The 19328-nt window shown below is 44.6% G+C and overlaps 3 protein-coding genes across 3 annotated transcripts; 2 read left to right on the forward strand and 1 right to left on the reverse strand.

Moving 5' to 3' along the window:
- Positions 1 to 775: 775 nt before the first annotated feature.
- On the reverse strand, positions 776 to 6336 carry sdhb (succinate dehydrogenase complex, subunit B, iron sulfur (Ip)). The gene is made up of 8 exons (XM_053483858.1): positions 6268 to 6336; positions 4922 to 5049; positions 4648 to 4733; positions 4100 to 4236; positions 3019 to 3135; positions 2570 to 2671; positions 1770 to 1892; positions 776 to 856 (listed from the first exon to the last, which is right to left on the reverse strand). Exons 1-8 carry the CDS (start codon positions 6334 to 6336, stop codon positions 776 to 778), a joined length of 843 nt encoding a protein of 280 aa, XP_053339833.1.
- Positions 6337 to 7858: 1522 nt separating this feature from the next.
- mrpl20 (mitochondrial ribosomal protein L20) lies at positions 7859 to 9390 on the forward strand. The gene is made up of 4 exons (XM_053483972.1): positions 7859 to 8058; positions 8557 to 8667; positions 8761 to 8838; positions 9016 to 9390. The coding sequence occupies exons 1-4, from the start codon at positions 7972 to 7974 to the stop codon at positions 9187 to 9189; spliced, it is 450 nt and encodes a 149-aa protein (XP_053339947.1). The 5' UTR covers positions 7859 to 7971; the 3' UTR covers positions 9190 to 9390.
- Positions 9391 to 11292: 1902 nt separating this feature from the next.
- Positions 11293 to 18760, forward strand: atad3 (ATPase family AAA domain containing 3). The gene is made up of 16 exons (XM_053483971.1): positions 11293 to 11627; positions 12296 to 12372; positions 12499 to 12600; positions 12726 to 12785; positions 12873 to 12942; positions 13027 to 13192; positions 13364 to 13433; positions 13532 to 13687; positions 13782 to 13838; positions 13930 to 14055; positions 15928 to 16052; positions 16229 to 16280; positions 16377 to 16447; positions 16615 to 16782; positions 17534 to 17642; positions 17840 to 18760. The coding sequence occupies exons 1-16, from the start codon at positions 11435 to 11437 to the stop codon at positions 18230 to 18232; spliced, it is 1995 nt and encodes a 664-aa protein (XP_053339946.1). The 5' UTR covers positions 11293 to 11434; the 3' UTR covers positions 18233 to 18760.
- Positions 18761 to 19328: the final 568 nt, after the last annotated feature.

Genomic DNA, 19328 nt, shown 5'->3' on the forward strand with positions numbered 1-19328 from the left:
TAAACTATCAGAAGAAAAACACAGCTGAGTTGAAAACACACACACACCGCCTGTAAAAAACTTCACTTGTGTTTCGAGGTATGTGTTTATTTTGTACCTTTACAATCCCAACGATCACTAAATGAGAAGGTGATAATCTAAGAATATCAATATCTGATTATAAGAAGAATAAATTCGACCACTGACCAAGAAGTGGCCAAGAGAACCGAATAAATGCATTATTTAAATTTAAAAAGCAATAACTCTATTAGGATTTAATCATGAACACGACCCTCTTCAGCCCGGACATGTTTGTTGTTCAGAAATATTTCCTATAGAGTTAATTTTCCTAAAACACCTAGTATAGTGCTCTATTAGTCTCTCTGCTGCCGCCTTGTGGCCACCATCACTCACTGCAGTATAAATAAAACTCAGACTCGGTGCAGAGGACTGAACTCTAGGTTTTTATTTTACACAGATATATTTAACATTGCCTACAGATACAAGTGCTGTAATGGTTATGTTTACCTGGACCACACCTAACCTCAACTCATCATACTCTCTCTTACACACACACACACACACACACACTGACAGTCTCTGTCTCTTCATAGGTCCTGTAACGGACAAAGCAATGCAGTATGGATAAAATCGATTCATGGAGCAATACTGTGAGGAGTGTGAGGGTGTGTCTGAGTGTGTTTGAATAAGTGTGTGTGTTTGAAGCTGAAAGTCAAGGCCAGGAAGTGACCAGTCAGATTTATCCGAGTGGATTCAGTTCTTCAGATCGGCGTCATCACGCAGTGGCTGATTTCTTCTCCTTATACGTCGCCATCATTTTCTTAATCTCAGCGATGGCCTTCCCGGGGTTCAGACCCTGCGCGCACACACACACACACAGTTTTACTTCTCCTATATTATATATTTTACAACTCCACAAGTTTCCTGTATTCTGTAACAGCAGGTCTGTGAGTGTTTAATTCCTCTTTAGAGCAGGGAATCATGGGTAGGACTGTCGACTCAATTCCGTTTCAGGAGCGCTGCGATTCTGGATATGATTGAATTTAACACAACTAATGTTTTGTCTCAAGCAGTTATATTTGAAGGATTAAGAACAAGTATGTGATCTTATAAACACTCAAATGCTGTGGAACTAAAGTTCAAAACACTCAGACACAGGATATTAATAATAATAATAATAATAATAATAATAGTTTATTGCCTGACTTTACAGAAGGTAAAGCTGGTTGCCTTTTTATATAAAAGCTGTGGAATATTTTTGGAGGAATTTGTCCATTGTATTGTCTTTAATAATCCGTTTGATGTCACAGCACTCGGCCTGCTATAATAATTATAATGTTCAGTTACTAATAAAGGACGGGGTTATTTATTGCAGCTACATTTAGCGCTGTGGTACGACGGAGAGGTGACCGAGTTCCTCTCGTCACTTACGTTACAGCAGCTATAAACACTCGTCCCCTCAGTCTACAGGTTAATAAGACGACAAACTTTCAGCTCATCATGTGACTGAGAAACAACACAGCAGTGTGAACTCGTCTGTCCTGAAGAGACGCGAGAAATCACTCAGTCACAGCTCTAACACCTCGTACACACATCACACACTGATGTCACATTTCTTTACACCAACTTGTCGATCTGTTGAATCAGTTCAGTCTCACTGGAGTGTTACTACGGCAACAAAAATGAGTGCATTAACATAAACCTGCAGCGCTCTTATAGAGAGTTAAAGGACAACCTTCCGACCAATCAGAGCGCAGACGAGCGGGTACCTTGGGGCAGGTCTTAGTGCAGTTCAGGATGGTGTGACAGCGGTACAGAGAAAACGGGTCCTGCAGCTTAGACAGACGCTCCTCGGTGTACTCATCACGAGAGTCCACCATCCACCGGTACGCCTGCACACACACACACACACACACACACACACACACACGTTATATGACATGAGCAGCTCTGAGACTCTAAGGCAGATAATAAAGCTGAGTAAGAGTGTGGTGTAAAACTCAGTGTGTTCTGTCTCTCTCACGTCCTAATGAATAATATGAAGCTCCAACACGTCTGATTTAAAGAATGTTCTAGTGTCTTACCTGCCGAGTGTACAGTATGCCTGGTTTAAAGGGTACTGGGTATAAATGGTACCAGGTGTAAAGTGACCTTTATTCTGATATAAATGTCACTTTAAATCACTATAAAGTATAAAGGGTGTCGGGTGTAAAGGTCTCCTGGAATAAAGGTCATTTAGAATAAAGGGTACTCGGTGTAAAGGGTCACTCGGAATAAAGGATACTCGATGTAAAGGGTACTCAGTGTAAAGGGTGTAAAGGGTACTCAGTGTAAAGGGTGCCAGGTGTAAAGGGAACTCAGCGTAAAGGGTACCGGGTGTAAAGGGAACTGGGTGTACAGGTCACTCGGACTGCTACCCTCTACAGGTACTCAGAATAAAGGTCACTCTGTGTAAAGGGTACTAGGTATACCGGGTACTCGGTGTAAAGTGTACTAGGTATAAAGGGTACTCAGTGTAAAGGGTGCCAGGTGTAAAGGGTACTCGGGTGACACTGAGCCTCTCACTCACCTGCATCAGCACTGCGGGTCCCAAGTACTTATCGCTGTTCCACCAGTAACTGGGACAGCTGGTACTGCAGCACGCACACAGGATACACTCGTACAGACCGTCCTAATGCGCACACACACACACACACACACACACACACACAGGTTCATTGTTTAAGTAACACACATACACACACATAGTGAGTGATAAATGAGTGTTTATTATGAGTGTGTATTTATCACACTGAAATAATAACAACAACAATAATTATAATAACAATAAAATAATAATGAGGTTTAAATCTATAAAATAAAGATAAATTTTCAAAAAAACTTTCCCCCCTTGGGTGTAACTGCACACACACGCTCCAGAGAACAGTACTCACTCAAAGACAGGGAGAAGTGTGCCACTAAGGCTAGGTGTGTGTGTGTGTGTGTGTGTGTGTGTGTGTGTGTGTGTGTGTGTTGTACCAGTTTCTGTCGGTCGTCTACACTCTGCAGGTACTGCTCCTTCCCCTGCTGACTCTCGTCCTTCCTCTTCAGATACGGCTCGATAGACTTATACTGAGCATAAAAATTATTCATGTCCTAATGAGAGAGACAGAGACAGAGACAGAGACGCTGAGTGTTCATGTGATTCAGAGACATGTTTAGCGCGGTGACGTTAGATTACACCCATGTTGGTAATGTTTTACAAACTGCGCAGACGTCTCCGTCCTCACACGCTGTCAGAGGGACACACTCAGGGAGTTTACACATCAGGATCGTTCCTGAGACACTCCACCACTACGTCTGGTTCCGTCTGATGAGTGAGAACGTGAACGAGACGTGTGTGGGCGTGGCACAAATCACTGGTGTCTAATGTGAATCACCTTCTTCTAAAGATGTGAGTAAATGTTTAATGTGTAAGCTAAACTGAGATAAAAATCTAATCAGGATATAAAAGTTTTAGAAACATAAATTACTTACCCATGTGTGTGTGTGTGTGTGTGTGTGTTTTATAACATGATTTATAATCAGCGTTCATCCTCTGAAAAAAGTAATTCCACTCTTCAACACTCCTCCCCCATATTAGCATGAACTTACCCTTCTCTGACCTTAAGTGTGTGTGTGTGTGTGTGTGTGTGTGTGTGTGTGTGTGTGTGTGAGTGCATTTCAATTTTTCAAATTGTTCTAATTTACATGTTTGTGTTGGCTCACTTTCTCTGATTTTAGTGTTGTGTAAATGTGATAAACATAAACTATTAAACCTCTACAGTAATGAAACACACAGGTTATATGAGCAGGGTTATAAAAGTTTGTCTTTTTTGTGTAACTCTCTCTCTCACACACACACACACACACACACACACACACACACACACACACACAGTAGGATATAAAGCGATCATCTCTGTGTACACACCCGAGTAACTGAGTGAAGAATGAATCAGTCCTGTAAATAAACGAGGCCCCGCCTATGTCACATGACCCTTCCCGCTGCACTCGTCTCACTAATGACCTCTTCTAACCCTGAGACCGAACCACGGCGGTGCTGGTTCTGGGTACTTACCGGTACCAGGTCTTTAACCACGTACATGTGGGGCAGAGGGTAGATCTTGCTCACTTTACTGGTGTCAGTGTCGATCTTGTTCAGACACGCCAGTGTGTTTCCACCGTTAATGTTCATCGCACACGAACCGCAGATACCTGCACACACACACACACACACACACACACTTAACACTCTCTGCACTAACAATCCACATAAGCATGTTTAATAACACACACACAGCCCCTGTGTCTTGAACATCTGCCCTCCTGTGTGCTCAGTGTGGGAATGATCACGGCTCAGACTCATTTTTATAATTGATATATAATAATTTTATAAACACCCATTTTTATAATTCCTTGATGTTTCGTGTGTGTGTGTGTGTGTGTGTGTGTGTGTGGAGAAGCAGCAGTAACATGAGCAGTAGGCTCTTAATATAAAGTGGAATATGAGGTAATGCGTTTATGTTAAACAACATACTAAAGGCTCGGAGTAAATCTCCTGTACAATACTGCTGCAGTGTGTGTGTGTGTGTGTGTGTGTGTGTGTGTGTGTGTGTGCAGTCTCACCTTCTCTGCAGGATCGTCTGAAGGTGAGACTAGGATCGATCTCATTCTTTATTTTAATCAGAGCATCCAACACCATCGGCCCACAGCTACAGAGACAGAGAGACAGATTAATAGTGCTGCTGAGAGACAGAGAGACAGATTAATAGTGCTGCTGAGAGACAGATTAATAGTGCTGCTGAGAGACAGAGAGACAGATTAATAGTGCTGCTGAGAGACAGAGAGAGCGCGAGTGCGGCGTGTTGGTGTTCAGTCTGCAGCACACAGACTCACTCACGTCTTCAGGTCGATCTCATACGTCTGCATGCGCGGTTTGTCCCCGGGCTTATCCGGATCCCAGCGGTAAATCTGGAACGTCTTGATGTTTGGCTGAACGGCTGCTGCTGTCTGCGCATACCGGGCGCTCTGTCAACCACACACACACACAAATCATCACCACACAGACCCAGATTAACAGCACAAGACTTCGGACCTGTAGGTGACGCTGAGACAGCGAGCGCTCCGGGGTGAGGAGGGTGAGGGGGGTCGTACCTGTACTGAGACGCTTCTACACTCAGGAGAGTAAGTAATGAATAAAAGCCCTACACACACTCCCGGATCTGTTTACACACTGCAGCTGTTGTACACTGACTGTGTGTGTGTGTTAGTGATGTTATATAAGTCAGTAGATGTTTTATGACACACAGGTTTTGCTGTCAGATTTCCTCAGTGTGTGACTGAAACTGAGGAAAGGCACAGAGTGAAGAGGATCCGCTGTGAACTGTTCAGGACATTTAGAGAACAAAGTGTCTGAGGACATCAACAGGAGAGCGGAGACATTAAATAAATCAGTAAAGTTAGGAAAGCTGGGACTAAGAGCGAGGAAAAAAAGATAAAGGCAACGTGACCTTACTGACACGAGGGAGAGCCGAGCGGTGATACAGGACTGTTTATAAACTTCAGAGGATTTATATTATTATATCACAATATTACAACAAAAGAAAAACAACATCAAGGCTTCATGAGACAAAAACAACAGTTTTAAATTGTAAATATATTAATATATCCAACATTAAAGAACAGGACCATAAACTAACTAAATACAAATGACTTAAAATAAGTAAACAAATAAATAAAATCTGAGCTATTATTAATGACAACAGTCCACACACACACACACACACACACACACACACACACACTAAAATAATGACACACATTAGAAAGTGATTAAAGAGTTTTAATCTTTCAGTTGTTTAAATGTTTTTAAGATTTAATAAACTCTTATAATTACAGAAGTGTAGAGTTAAAGCTTCTCTTCAAAACTACAATAAGTTTTCACTAACAGTTAAACATGATAAATCTCTCTGACATCTGCTTTAATATTAAACAGACTTTGACTTCAGTTCTTAATCAGGAACCTGTGAGAGTGACAAGAGATTAGATAAAGGCAGAGGTTCTGACTGACTGGAGAGTCTCAGCTGACTGAGCTATGCTAAGCTAATCTAGGCTAGGCTAGGCTAGGCTAGGCTGCAGTACTCTGTGCCAGCTGAATAAAACGACTCGGTTTGTGTTTTGTGCTCCTACAGGTTATTAACAGTTAAATGAGTGTTTATTGATACCCGATAGTGAATAAAGTCTCACCGCGGTCAGGGCCGAAGCGCGCGCGGCCGCTGCTCCAGAGCGCCTCAAGGAGAAACACACAGCCGCCATCTTTACACCACTGACCGACCCTGTCACTCACACTCACACTGCGCATGCGCGTCACGCCAAGCGAACGCGCCACCAATGAGCAGAACTTGAGCCTGTTTTCATTAACGCTGATCTCAGATCGGTGTTATTTATTCGTTTGTTTAATAAGCCAATCCAACGCATATAGTAACTGATCCTGAATCAGAATATGAGTAACTAACTCGATGACCCTCAAGCGGGGTCAAGCAAACCAGAAAGCTACTAAAATACAATTTAAATGGAATAATAAAAGCCAATTAAGCCAGAGTGTGTCTCATCTGATTTTATTATGGGATTGGAAATGTAAAAATATTTTTAAAAATATTAATTATTTTATAATAATTATTACCATTCATGCAGCAGGGTGTCTAAGTGATTAGCACTGTGGTCTCGCACCTCCATGGTCCGGGTTTGAGTCCCGCCTCGGGGTCTGTGTGCATAGAGTTTGTATGTTCTCCCCATGCTTGGTGGGTTTCCTCCGGGTACTCCCACAGTCCAAAGACATGCAGATAAGGCTAATTAGCCAAATGACCCTTAGTGTGTGTGTGTGTGTGTGTGCCCTGCGATGGATTGGCGCCCTGTCCAGGATGTACCCCGGTCTGTGCCCTAAGTCTCCTGGGATTGGATGCAGGCCCCTGTGACTTTGTTTATATAGGATAAGGCGGTACAGACTATAAGTGAGGGGGTGAGTGAGTAAACCATTTAAAATATTAGTGTAAATTTTTTTTGCAATATGGGAATAATTTTCAATGCAAACAACATTAAAAAGAAAAAAAACCACTGCAAAAATAAAACCATAAAATTTACAGACATGTATTAGTTCTAAAGATTTTTATAATTTGTTCGATTCCCGGGTGATGCTGTAACCTCTCGCAGCCGGAGGTCTAGAGAGAGCTGATTGGCCGGGGAGGGATGAGAGGTACCAGCTCCCACATTAATCACGGCTCTACAGCCAATCAGGGGCATCTGTGAGCTCACACACGCGGAAGGAGCGGATAGCGCTGTCCTCCGAGTGTGTGTCTCCGCCCCCAACGGTGTGAGAGCGAGCAGTTCGAAAAGATGCGGTCGGTTGGTGTCAGGGGTTTCGGAGGAAACGTGTGATGGTCTTCGGCCCTCCCGACTGAGTGGTAGTAGTAGCCTCAATGTGGGAGACCCCTAGTGACGGAGAGGAATTGAACACGACTAAATTAGAGAGAAAATTGGTGAAAATAAAATAATATTAATAATAATAATATTTGGTTATAATTACAGACATAAACATTATTATCCCTGTTATAATCATCACTGCAACAAGACAATGACATGAATTTTTATTATAACTATAAGAATAAATTATATAATTATATATATTCTTAAGGACATGGCAGAACATTAAATAATAATAATCATAATAATTTAACATTATTATGGCGATTTAACCATGATTACATAGGACATACTTAACGGTAAAGGTCGTTCTGTCACTGTGGGACTTTTACTGTTCGCGCATGCGCAGTGCTGAGCGGAAGTCACGTTGACATGCAGAGGAAACTGGCAGCGCGTGTATGTGTGTATGAGTGAAGGTGTGTGGGTTGGTGCAGAAGGTCAGCGGTGTGTGTGTGTGAGATTGATTAAATCATGGTGTTTCTGACTCTTTCGTGTTGGATCCGGAACCGAGGACCAGACCGATACTGGAAAGTGCAGGAGCTTCTGAAGCACGCGCGGGTGAGCTAACAGCGTTAGCATGGGGGAGGCAGGGGGGGGGGAACTGTCACTCACTCACTCACTCAGTCTCTCTCTCACTCTCACACACACACACACACACAGATTACTGAGATCCTCCCAGCACCAGCCTCATCTCCGCCCTGTGTGTGTGTGTGTGTGTGTGTGTGTGTTTGAGACTGAACTGTTCCTCTGCATCACCTCAGTGATGTTAACACATTAAGGTCTTGACCTGATCCACTTCACACACTCACTCTTTCTCACACTATCTCTCTCACACACACACACACACACACACACACACACACACACACACACACACTCTCTCTCTCACACACACACTCTCCCTCTCTCTCACACACACACACTCTCTTTCACACACACCGCTCTCTCAGCTGTTGGAGTGTTTAATATGATACAGATGTGACTTGTGTATTTTACTATGAAAACAGAAGTCTGATTGACTCACTGATTGATTGATTGATTTGTTATATCCTGCAGCACTTCAGAGGGAGGAAGAATCGCTGTTACAGCTTGGCGGTGCGCGCCGTGCGCAGGGCGTTTGTTTACGCCTCCAAAGCGAGGAAAGCCAAACGGCGCAGCATGAGGACGGTGAGATGAACTGTGACATCGTAACTCCAGGGACTGTTGTGTTGTTTGTTGTCACGTGACGTTATTGTGTGTGTTGTGTCTCCTGTGCCGCAGCTGTGGATCTCTCGTGTGGCCGCAGCATGTCGGGAACACGGCATCAAATATCCCGTTCTGATGTACAACTTGGTGCAGGTCAGTGTTTCCTAAACGTCTCTTCTGTCTCACGCTCTGATTTAATTGTCCTGACACAGTGTGTTACAGAATTTAGATAGATCTCGTACAGTGTAAAGACATCAGACTTGGCTTTGAATGAGGTTTTTAATCCGGGTGTTAATGATGATGCTCTGTTTGTGTAAACTCCACACACAGTGCAGTGTGCAGTTGAACCGGCGTGTGCTGAGCGACCTGGCCATCACAGAGCCCCGCACCTTCCAGTCGCTGGTGGAGTTGGCGCGAGCTCGGCAGCAGGAGGGCCTCCGGGCGGCGCTGGGTGACGGGAAGGAGCCTCCGGGCGTGTTCTCACGCATCACACAGCTGCAGTGAAGGACGGCCCTCACTCACGGCCAATCACAGCGCAGACTCTCTACAGAGATACTTCTGAATCGGGCGTGCTGTCTGTCTCACACCGTGTGAAAGGGGTGTGTGGATGAACCTGGAGAACCTAGTCACATGATCCTTCATCACCCTGTCTGCTTTAAGATCATCAGAGACTGAAGTCAGGGTGTACAAGCAGAACAAACACCTTAATCTGATGTTGTAGCTGTTAATAAACCTTTTTTTTTCTATCAAATCTCTGGCTAAGATTGTGTGTGTGTGTTCATCATTTTATCTTTACATTCTGAAATTTAATTCATACATTACTACATTATAAATAATAAGAAATATAGTTCTGTTTGATTAGGATTTTAATATCAGCAATCAAAACATGTAAAAAGAGTGTGTATGAGGAATAGAAAATACCTATCCTTTATTTAGAACCATGAATAACCGAGTCAGCTTAGATAAAATGATATCAGTTACAAATAAGCCGCACACATTTGTACAGTAAACTGGAAGATGAGTTAGTGTTCATGTGGAATAATGCAATACACACAAGGGATGACACTTTTACAAAACGCTGTACGCTGAAGCTCTTGCCCCACTGCAGCCGCCGTACATCATGGCCTAATCTGTCCAATCAGAGCTCTCCGTGAGAGTGTCCAATCATAGAGCAGGAGGCGGGGTTTGTATGGACAGAGGTGGGATAAAAATCATCGAGTATAAGGTCACGCATAAGCCTGTGTGACCTCACAGTGGTGTGACCTCACAGTGTGACAAGAACGTTGCGTCATTTCCACAAAAGAAAAACTTCAGGAACAAACATTTAAAATCAATTAAACATCTCACAGCTGTGAGAAAAGAATAGAATAAGCTGGGTGATTATAAAAAGAAAAAATATATATTGCTCATTACATTGTTTGAAATAGGAAAAAATACAATGTTGTATAGTACCACTGTCCACTTTATTAGGAACAGGATACACCCCCACCTTGATGCAGCCAATCACTCAAGGGCAACACAAGGGCAATAGATTACTTAGATTCCTAATATTTTTTAAATTCATCTGATAAGCAAGTCTGGCAAATGCATAAATGTATATATACAGTATATAGTTATTATATCTTTTTATTATAAAATATAAAGTTTGGCCTGCCTCTGGGCTGTGGTGTCTGTCATCATTAACTTACTGTATATGTCATGCTGTGAGCGTGTCAGGACAAATTCCTGAATGTAACAGTAGGCAGCGCGTGAGGAGAAAGCGCGAACTGACCACACACACCATTCGCAGGTAACGGTAGCACCTGCAGCGCTCTGTTAAAAATCTGTTACCATCACCGTAACCCTAGTAAACTACACCGTTACATCATTAGAGTGTTACACTACAGAACAGTTACACTCCTGCACTGTTATATTACACTTTAACAAATTATATACTGTACATTTCACTATTTTTTTAAACATAAAAAAGTGAAGTAATACAACTTAATCATCTCACACACTCACACACTCACACCTTCTATACCGCTTTATCCTGTATTCGGGGTCGTGGGGACCTGGGGCCGATCCCAGGAGGCTTAGGGCATGAGGTGGGGTACACCCTGGACAGGGGGCCGATCCATCGCAGGACACACACACACACACACACACCTTAATACCAATTAACATAACCTACATGTCTTTGGACTGTGGGAGAAAACTCCATGCAAACAGAGATGGGAATCGAACCCAGACCCTGGAGGTGCAAGGCGACAGTGTTAACACGTATTTTTTAATTTTATATAATTAAAAATCCCGGCCCACACACACACACACACATAACTAAATAATATTATTATGAATAGTATTATATTTATTTTATTTTTTATATTGAATATTATTTTAGTATTACACTGAAATTACTTTTTTAATGAAATTAAATGTAATATGGTGTAGCGCGGAGGGTCACGTGGTTATTCAGCAGCCAATCACAGGTCAGGAGAGAGGGTTTTTTTTTTTTTCTCTTCCGGAATACAGGTGGAAGATAAAGCGGTGCAGGGACGCCTTTTGGAAGGTCGTCACGGGCTCGGCCAATCAGCTTGCGAGTGGGCGGAGCTTTTGAAGGAGCGCGTGCGCAGTCTGCTCCGGCGTGACACGCGCGTGTCGGTGAAGGAGGAAGTGACCGGTGCTGCAGACACACACACACACACACACACCCCGGCGGAATAAAGGAAAGGACGGGGAGACTCACCACAACCGGAGACCCTGAGACATGTCGTGGCTCTTCGGGCTGAATAAAGGACAAGGCGGCGGCGGCGCGAGCTCGGATGTTCCGTTACCCCCCCCTCCCCCTCCCCCTGCGGGATCCGGGGGGACCGGAGACAAACCCAAGGACAAATGGAGCAACTTCGACCCCACGGGGCTGGAGAGAGCGGCACAGGCCGCCAAGGAGCTCGACCGGTCCCGTGAGTGTGTGACTGACACACACACACACACACACTCACACACACACACACACACACACACTCTCTCTCTCACACACACACACACACACACACACAGGACAGGATTGAGTGGGAGCGCAGTACTCAGGGTGCACGTGCAGAGGGGCGGAGGGAGGTGTAGTAGTGTGTGTGTGTGTGTGTGTGTGTGATGTAAGGTCTGATCGGGGTGACAGAGATGCGGTGTGACCTGCTGCTGAGGCACGTGCGTGTACTCACTCAGTATCAAGGTCAAAGGTCACTGACATTCCTCCCTGTCTCTCTGTGTCCGTGTGAACACTGTGGTGTCTTTAGGGTCACGTTCTCACACACACACACACACACACACACACACACACACACACACACACACACATTAGATGAAGTTAAATTTTCAGCACTGCACAGGTGATGATGATGATGATGATGGTGACGGTTCTCCATCGTGGGTTCCGTACCTGTAGATCTCACGTCAACTTGCTGTCCTCCTGCGTGAGGCCCGTAGACGTGTCTCACCGCTCTGAGACGGGTCTCAGCCGCACACACACACTCCGATATGGATCACAGATTCCTCACGCTGACGCGACAGTGACACGAAACCAGGAACACAGGATTCTGAGTGAAACGTGTAAACGTGTGCTTTTGCCCCGCAGGCCATGCGAAGGAGGCGCTGGACCTGGCGCGCATGCAGGAGCAGTCGGTGCAGATGGAACACCAGAGCAAGATAAAGGTGGAGTTCATGTCGCGCTGCACTTTATTAATCATCTCCAAAAATTATTTAATCATTATTATGACCTGTGTACATTATGAAACATCATAATGATAACTCTGTGTGTGTGTGTGTGTGGTCGGTCAGGAATACGAGGCGGCAGTGGAGCAGTTAAAGGGGGATCAGATCCGCATCCAGGCGGAAGAACGGAGGAAAACGCTTAACGAAGAAACGAAGCAGAACCAAGCGGTGAGAGAGAGCGAGACTCTCAGGAGTGCACACTATGGCAGAGGGAACACTACGAAGGGGACAAGGGTGTTAGAACAGTCCCTATGTAGCTCTCACGTGTGTTAATGTGTGTGTTTTACCAACAGAGAGCTCAGTACCAGGACAAACTGGCACGGCAGCGCTATGAGGATCAGCTCCGTCAACAGGTACACACACACACACACACACACACGGCTTTCTGAATACTTTAAAGAATTCTAAGTACTTAAAATGTTGATTGTTTCATCCTCCAGCAAGCTATAAATGAGGAGAACCTGCGCAGACAGGAGGAGTCCGTACAGAAACAGGAGGCTATGAGGAAAGGTACGTCTCACTCCATCACTCCAACACACAGGGTGAGTGCTGACGTGGAGTGTATTATAAGTGTGTGTGTGTGTGTGTGTGTAGCCACCATTGAACATGAGATGGAGTTGAGGCACAAGAATGAGATGCTGCGGATCGAGGCGGAGGCTAAAGCTCGCGGCCGGGTGGAGAGAGAGAACGCTGACATCATCAGGGAGCAGATCCGCCTTAAAGCAGCTGAACACAGACAGACTGTACTGGAGAGTATACGGTACACACACACACACGCACACACACCACTGTGTTCTAATGTCACCATAATGATTATGAAAGAGAATTGTCTTATGATGTTTGACTTCGTTTATTTTTAATAAACTTACACACTCACACACACACATGTGCTGACTGTTGGGTGTGTGTGTGTGATGGTCTTGTGCTTCAGAACTGCCGGTGCTGTGTTTGGGGAGGGTTTTAGGGCTTTCGTCTCAGACTGGGACAAAGTGACTGCTACGGTAAACACGCGCACACACATGCACACACACGCATCTGTGTTCGTGTCATCAGTTCCCAGGTGTGTTTATACCCTGTGCCGTCTCCTCCACACCACTAGGTGGCAGGACTCACTCTGCTGGCCGTGGGCGTCTACTCTGCGAAAAACGCCACAGGTGTGGCAGGGAGGTACATCGAGGCTCGGCTCGGGAAGCCGTCTCTGGTGAGGGAGACGTCGCGGATCACGATGGCAGAGGCCATCAAACACCCCGTCAAGGTACCGCGCAAAATACACACCGTCTGATAATGAAGTCACTGATTCACCAAAAAAAAAAAAAAAAGGTAAATCTTTTTCTCTCTCTGTCTCTCAGACCAGCAGGAGGTTAATGAGTAAGCCTCAGGACGCTCTGGAAGGCGTGGTGCTCAGTGTGAGTATCAGATCTGTAGGACCAGTGAGCACTATAATCACATGACTGTTACCATTTCATGATCTGACACTAATTACCACCTTCACCACAGCCGTCTCTGGAGGAACGCGTCCGTGACATCGCCATAGCGACCCGGAACACCCGCCAGAACCATGGTCTCTACAGGAACATCCTGATGTACGGACCTCCTGGGACGGGGAAAACACTCTTTGCCAAGGTGTGTATATATATACACACACACACACATACACACACACACAGGGAACTGTATCTGTACAGAAGTCCTTTCAACTATATTTTAATTGACATAATGAAGTAAACATGTCTTGTGTTTCTGTATAATCTGTACACTGGGTTCTGAGTTCTGTTCCCGAGAGCTCATTTGTGAGTCTAACATGGACTTTGATGTTGTCTAGGTTTTAGGGTACTAACATGTTCCTCGTTCTCTAAAGTCGCATCAATGTTTGAACGATTCACGTTAAGAGAATGTGTGACGGAGTGACTGGAGCGAGGTGTCAGACATTATAGTCAGTCTTGTCTCCATCACCGTTATTATGTTTTCCTGGGACGCTGCACACACACGACGATGTACACCAGACACGTGACCTAACCTTCGCGATCGAAGATGTGCAAATGCATGTTCGTAATTTGTCTGTATGTCGGGGACTCGCTGTATATACCAACCCCCTTACACACACCCCATAATCATCAGGTTCTATTCTGAATCCCAACATAAAGAAAAATGTGCTTAATTTATTATTAGTTTAATGTAAGTGAAGAAAAACAAATTTTAGTCTGTTCAAATTTAGAGAGGTAAATTATTCTGTGTAAAACAGGTGTTAAACAAGTTCTCCTTATTTAAGGATAAATGCAGGTAAAAATAATAAAAAGGTTGTTCTGTGCATTCCTCTCTGAAAATCAGAGTAAAATGGGTCGTCCAGACATTGTTCAGAACAACAGCGTACTATGATTCAAAAGTTGATTATAGATGGAAAACATACAAAGAAGTGCAGAAAATGATAGACTGCTCTGTCAAAATATCAAATCATTTTAAGCTTTAAGATGGAGACCGAAACCAGAAAAACGTGGAAGAAAACGGGAAACTACCATTCGAATGGATCGAAGAATAACAAGATTGACTTAAAGAACATCTAAAGTTACCTGTGAGTGCTGTTACTATTAGAACGGCTATGTGAAGTCAAGCTATCAGCTAAAAGACCTCGCAAAGTCCCATTGTTGGAAAAAAGACACGTGCTGAAGAGGTTACAGTTCGCCAAAGAACACATTGACTGGCCTAAAGAGAAATGGGGCCATATTTAGTGGACTGATGAAAGAAAGATTGTCCTTTTCGGGTCTAAAGGACGCAGACAGTTTGTCAGGCCCCCAAACACTGAATTCAGACCACAGTACACTGTGAAGACAGTGAAGCGTGGAGACACAAGCATCATGATATGGGGAGGCTTCTAGTACTATGGTGTTGGGTCTATTTATCACATTTCAGGGATCATGGATCAGTTTGAGTCCATCAGAATACTTAAAGAGGTCACGTTGCCTTATGATGAAGAGGAAATGTCCCTGAAATAGATGTTTCAACAAGACAACGACCCCAAACACACCAGTAAGCGAGCAGCATCTTGGTTCCACCAACAAGATTGACGTTATGGAGTGTCCAGCCCGATCCCCAGACCCTAATCCAATAGAAAACTTGTGGCCTGACAATGAAAATGCTGTTTCTGAGACAAAACCAAGAAATGCAGAGGAACTGTGGAGGAACTGTGGCCTGTGGTACGATTGTCACAGATGTGAAGCAGTTCTCAGACTTATATTAGTTTTTCTTCACTTACAATAAACTAATAATAAATTTAGCACATTTTTCTTCATGTTGTGGTTCAGAATAGAACCTGCAGGGGGTCCAATGCATTTATGTGATTTAAATTAAAAGTTATTATATGGATTTTTATGTGCAAAAAACTGTTTAAAGTTAATAATAAGGAGGAGAAGAAAAAAATCAATACACAGATAAAAAGAAGCGCACACACACACCGTGTTTTCTGTTTATCTCCTCATCATCCTGCTGTGCTCGGAGCAGAAATTGGCGATGCATTCTGGGATGGACTACGCCATCATGACCGGGGGAGACGTCGCCCCCATGGGGCGGGAAGGTGTAACTGCCATGCACAAGGTGTTTGACTGGGCCGGGACCAGCCGCAGAGGGTGAGACACTGCAGCGCGCATGCACACACACACACACACACACACACACACACACACACACACACACACACACACACACACATACATAGACGTTGATTAACCCCAGCATTCCTGTAAGATCTGAACCCCCAGTGTGATCTCGTTTACCTTCATGGATTTGTTTTTCTTCCCTTCAGCCTGCTGCTGTTTGTGGACGAAGCTGACGCTTTCCTGCGCAAGAGATCCACCGTGAGTGTTAAAGCGTGCGCGCACGTGTGTGTGTTAAGCTCATTACAATTTACACTGTATGTGTGTGTGACTGAATGTGTGTTACCTGTTTTTTAGGAGAAGATCAGCGAGGACCTGCGAGCCACACTGAACGCCTTCCTGTACCGAACTGGAGAGCAAAGCAACAAGTGTGTTCTCTCTCTCTCACACACACACACACACACACAATACAGCACCTTCATCATTTCATTACTATGTTAAACTCCTTCCTCAGTATCCAACACATAAAGATGAAGACGATTATTGTATAAACTTTATTTATCAGTTAGATGAATCAGATCCGTGTGTTTTTCAGGTTCATGCTGGTTTTGGCCAGTAACCAGCCCGAGCAGTTCGACTGGGCCATTAACGACCGCGTGGACGAGATCGTGAACTTCGCTCTGCCCGGGCCTGAGGAGAGAGAGAGACTCGTCCGGCTGTACTTCGACAAATATGTCCTGGAGCCGGCCACCGGGGGGAGACAGTGAGCACACGCCTGATTGGCTATTTATACCTATCGCTTTAAATAAACAGGACCTTGTTTTCAGACCTAGATACACACGCAAACACACACACACACACACATGAGACAGGAACAGAGCACTAGACATCGTTCATCATCTGTATTTGGACTGTGAAGGTATTTTTAAACCTGACTGTCTGCATGATGAGCTTCAGGAAAAAACACTGAACGATCCGTATGTTATATCTGATGATCTGATCATTCTGATTCATACAGTCTCACACACTTCATGAACACTTCCATCATTTTCCACAGTAATGAGCATTGTTATAAAAACACTATACAAATTAAATTGAATTGAATATTTAGCTTCAGAAAAGTGAATCGTTATGAATCACACTAATTGAATCGCGTTAATTAAAAGGACCGAATCCATAAGACACGTCCGAGCTGCGTTTTGTGTTTTTAGTGAGCAAGTCACCCAGGAGTGAAAGTGTGTCAAAGTTTCCAGAGCTCTCTCTCTCACACACACACTTATTAATAACAGCGAGGAGGGAGAGAAGTGCAGGCTTATCAGGTCAAGGATGTTCAGGACAAAACCGGAGGAACTAAAACTCTAAACCCACTAAAGGAAGTTTTATTGAGGTCTGAATACAAAACAGCGGTTTATGAGGTCGTGTTTAAAAACTCGGCCGTTATTTAGTCTGGAGATCTTCCGGGTGAGTCTTAAACCTCAGGTGTGGTCATCACGCTGTGTGTGTGTGTGTTGCAGGCGGATGAAGCTGGCGCAGTTCGACTACGGAGTGAAGTGTTCGGAGATCGCCAAACGCACAGAGGGCATGTCGGGTCGAGAGATTTCCAAACTGGGCGTGGCCTGGCAGGTGAGGAGCCACACCTGGAATCTTCCACACTGTGATTGTCATTTATTATTCTGACAAGAACAGTCTCGTGTTCCTGAATATGAACGTAGGACAGTTCTGTTTGTGTGTGTGTGTGTGTGTGTCGCATTGAGCCTGACTAACACTAGGGGGCAGCGTCATGTCTCTTCATGGTCTCTCATCCACTTGTTGCGTTTCAGGCCGCGGCGTACTCCTCTGAGGACGGCGTCCTGACCGAGGCCATGATCGATGCGCGCGTGGACGACGCTGTCCGGCAGCACATGCAGAAGATGGACTGGCTGCACGGGGACGGCGTTCTGGACAACGAGGGCCGCGCGGCTCCCGCAGATCACCAGGGGGGCAAAGGCGCCAAAGTGGGCTTCATCCTGCCCCAGGGTTCTTCCCCAAAGGCACACGAGGTTCTGAGTCCGCTAAAGGAATGTCTGGACTCCAGCAGTACCATTCCACCGGCGGGGGGCGAGGAGGAGGGGCTCAGCGCCACAGAAAAGGGGAACGTTCCAGTAGAGGGGGAGGGGCGAGATAAACACACACAACACACCGCCGTGCCGCCTAAAGATGGCACACCGGTTTAAGTTTCATCATCATGAGCTGATTCTGGGTCAGATTTACTGAGCAGGCGTGTAAATGAGGTCTCCACCCCCCGCCCCCGAGAGGGTAACCATCTAAGGTCCAAAGTTTCCGTTTAAGTTCAGAGACGCAGCTCAGTGTGGATGTTGATAAAAAAAAAAGTGTGTGCGCGCACGTCCATAAAAGCTCCCTGTGTGAAATTTACTGAGGTGTGAAACCGATCCTGCAGACCAACATGGCATTCTTCTTAATAAATCAAAAAAATGTACAGAGAAGCAGTTTACAGTTCAATAGGGAGCCATTTTGGACTGTGTGTGTGTGTGTGTAATGAGGAACGGATCATTGGATTAAGATTTAAAAGAAAGAAAAAAATACTTATACAATAATGTCCTAATTAATGTGTTGTGTGTGTGTGTGTGTGTGTGTGTGTGTGTGTAATAAGAAGCTGTGTAAAATGTCATGTGATTTCTGTTAAATAACTCTAAACCCTGACGAGATAAAGTCATCAGATTTCATAAGAAAAAAGTTTGCAGTGGTGAATTTCTTTGCACATGTGAATGAAGAGACGAGCGGGAGTTCAGAGTTTGACTTCGCCGTTTAATCGAACACACACACGTACATCTGCACGAGAACGTTTGAACAGGAGGAAGAGGAGGAGGAGGCGTGTCCTCGCTCCCCGCAGCTTAAACTAGTGTCATCCTTTAACAGCTTGAGAAATGCAGACATTATTATTAATCCCACAACACCACACACGATTTTTACTAAAAAATACAAACAGGACTCGTTACACGTCTCCGTTTTCGTACATGACAAATCCACTTACAGCCACAGATCTACCCTGTCCATGCTGATGCACAAAAATATCTACCCCTATCCCCAACCCCACCCCACCCCTGACGATACAAATGAAACGGCACCACAGTACTAAAGTTGTGTGGCCATGCTGTTTGTTGTTTTTTCTAAAATAGACACACAAACGTATCCCTAATACACAAAAAATTTATCCCCTAAAAAAATGCAAACGCATATGTAATGTCCGTCTGGACGCCCTGGGCGCTGTACAAAACTAGCACGTCCACACAAAAACCTCGTAAAAACAGA

Source organism: Clarias gariepinus, chromosome 23 (assembly GCF_024256425.1).
Source record: "Clarias gariepinus isolate MV-2021 ecotype Netherlands chromosome 23, CGAR_prim_01v2, whole genome shotgun sequence".
Taxonomy (NCBI): domain Eukaryota; kingdom Metazoa; phylum Chordata; class Actinopteri; order Siluriformes; family Clariidae; genus Clarias; species Clarias gariepinus.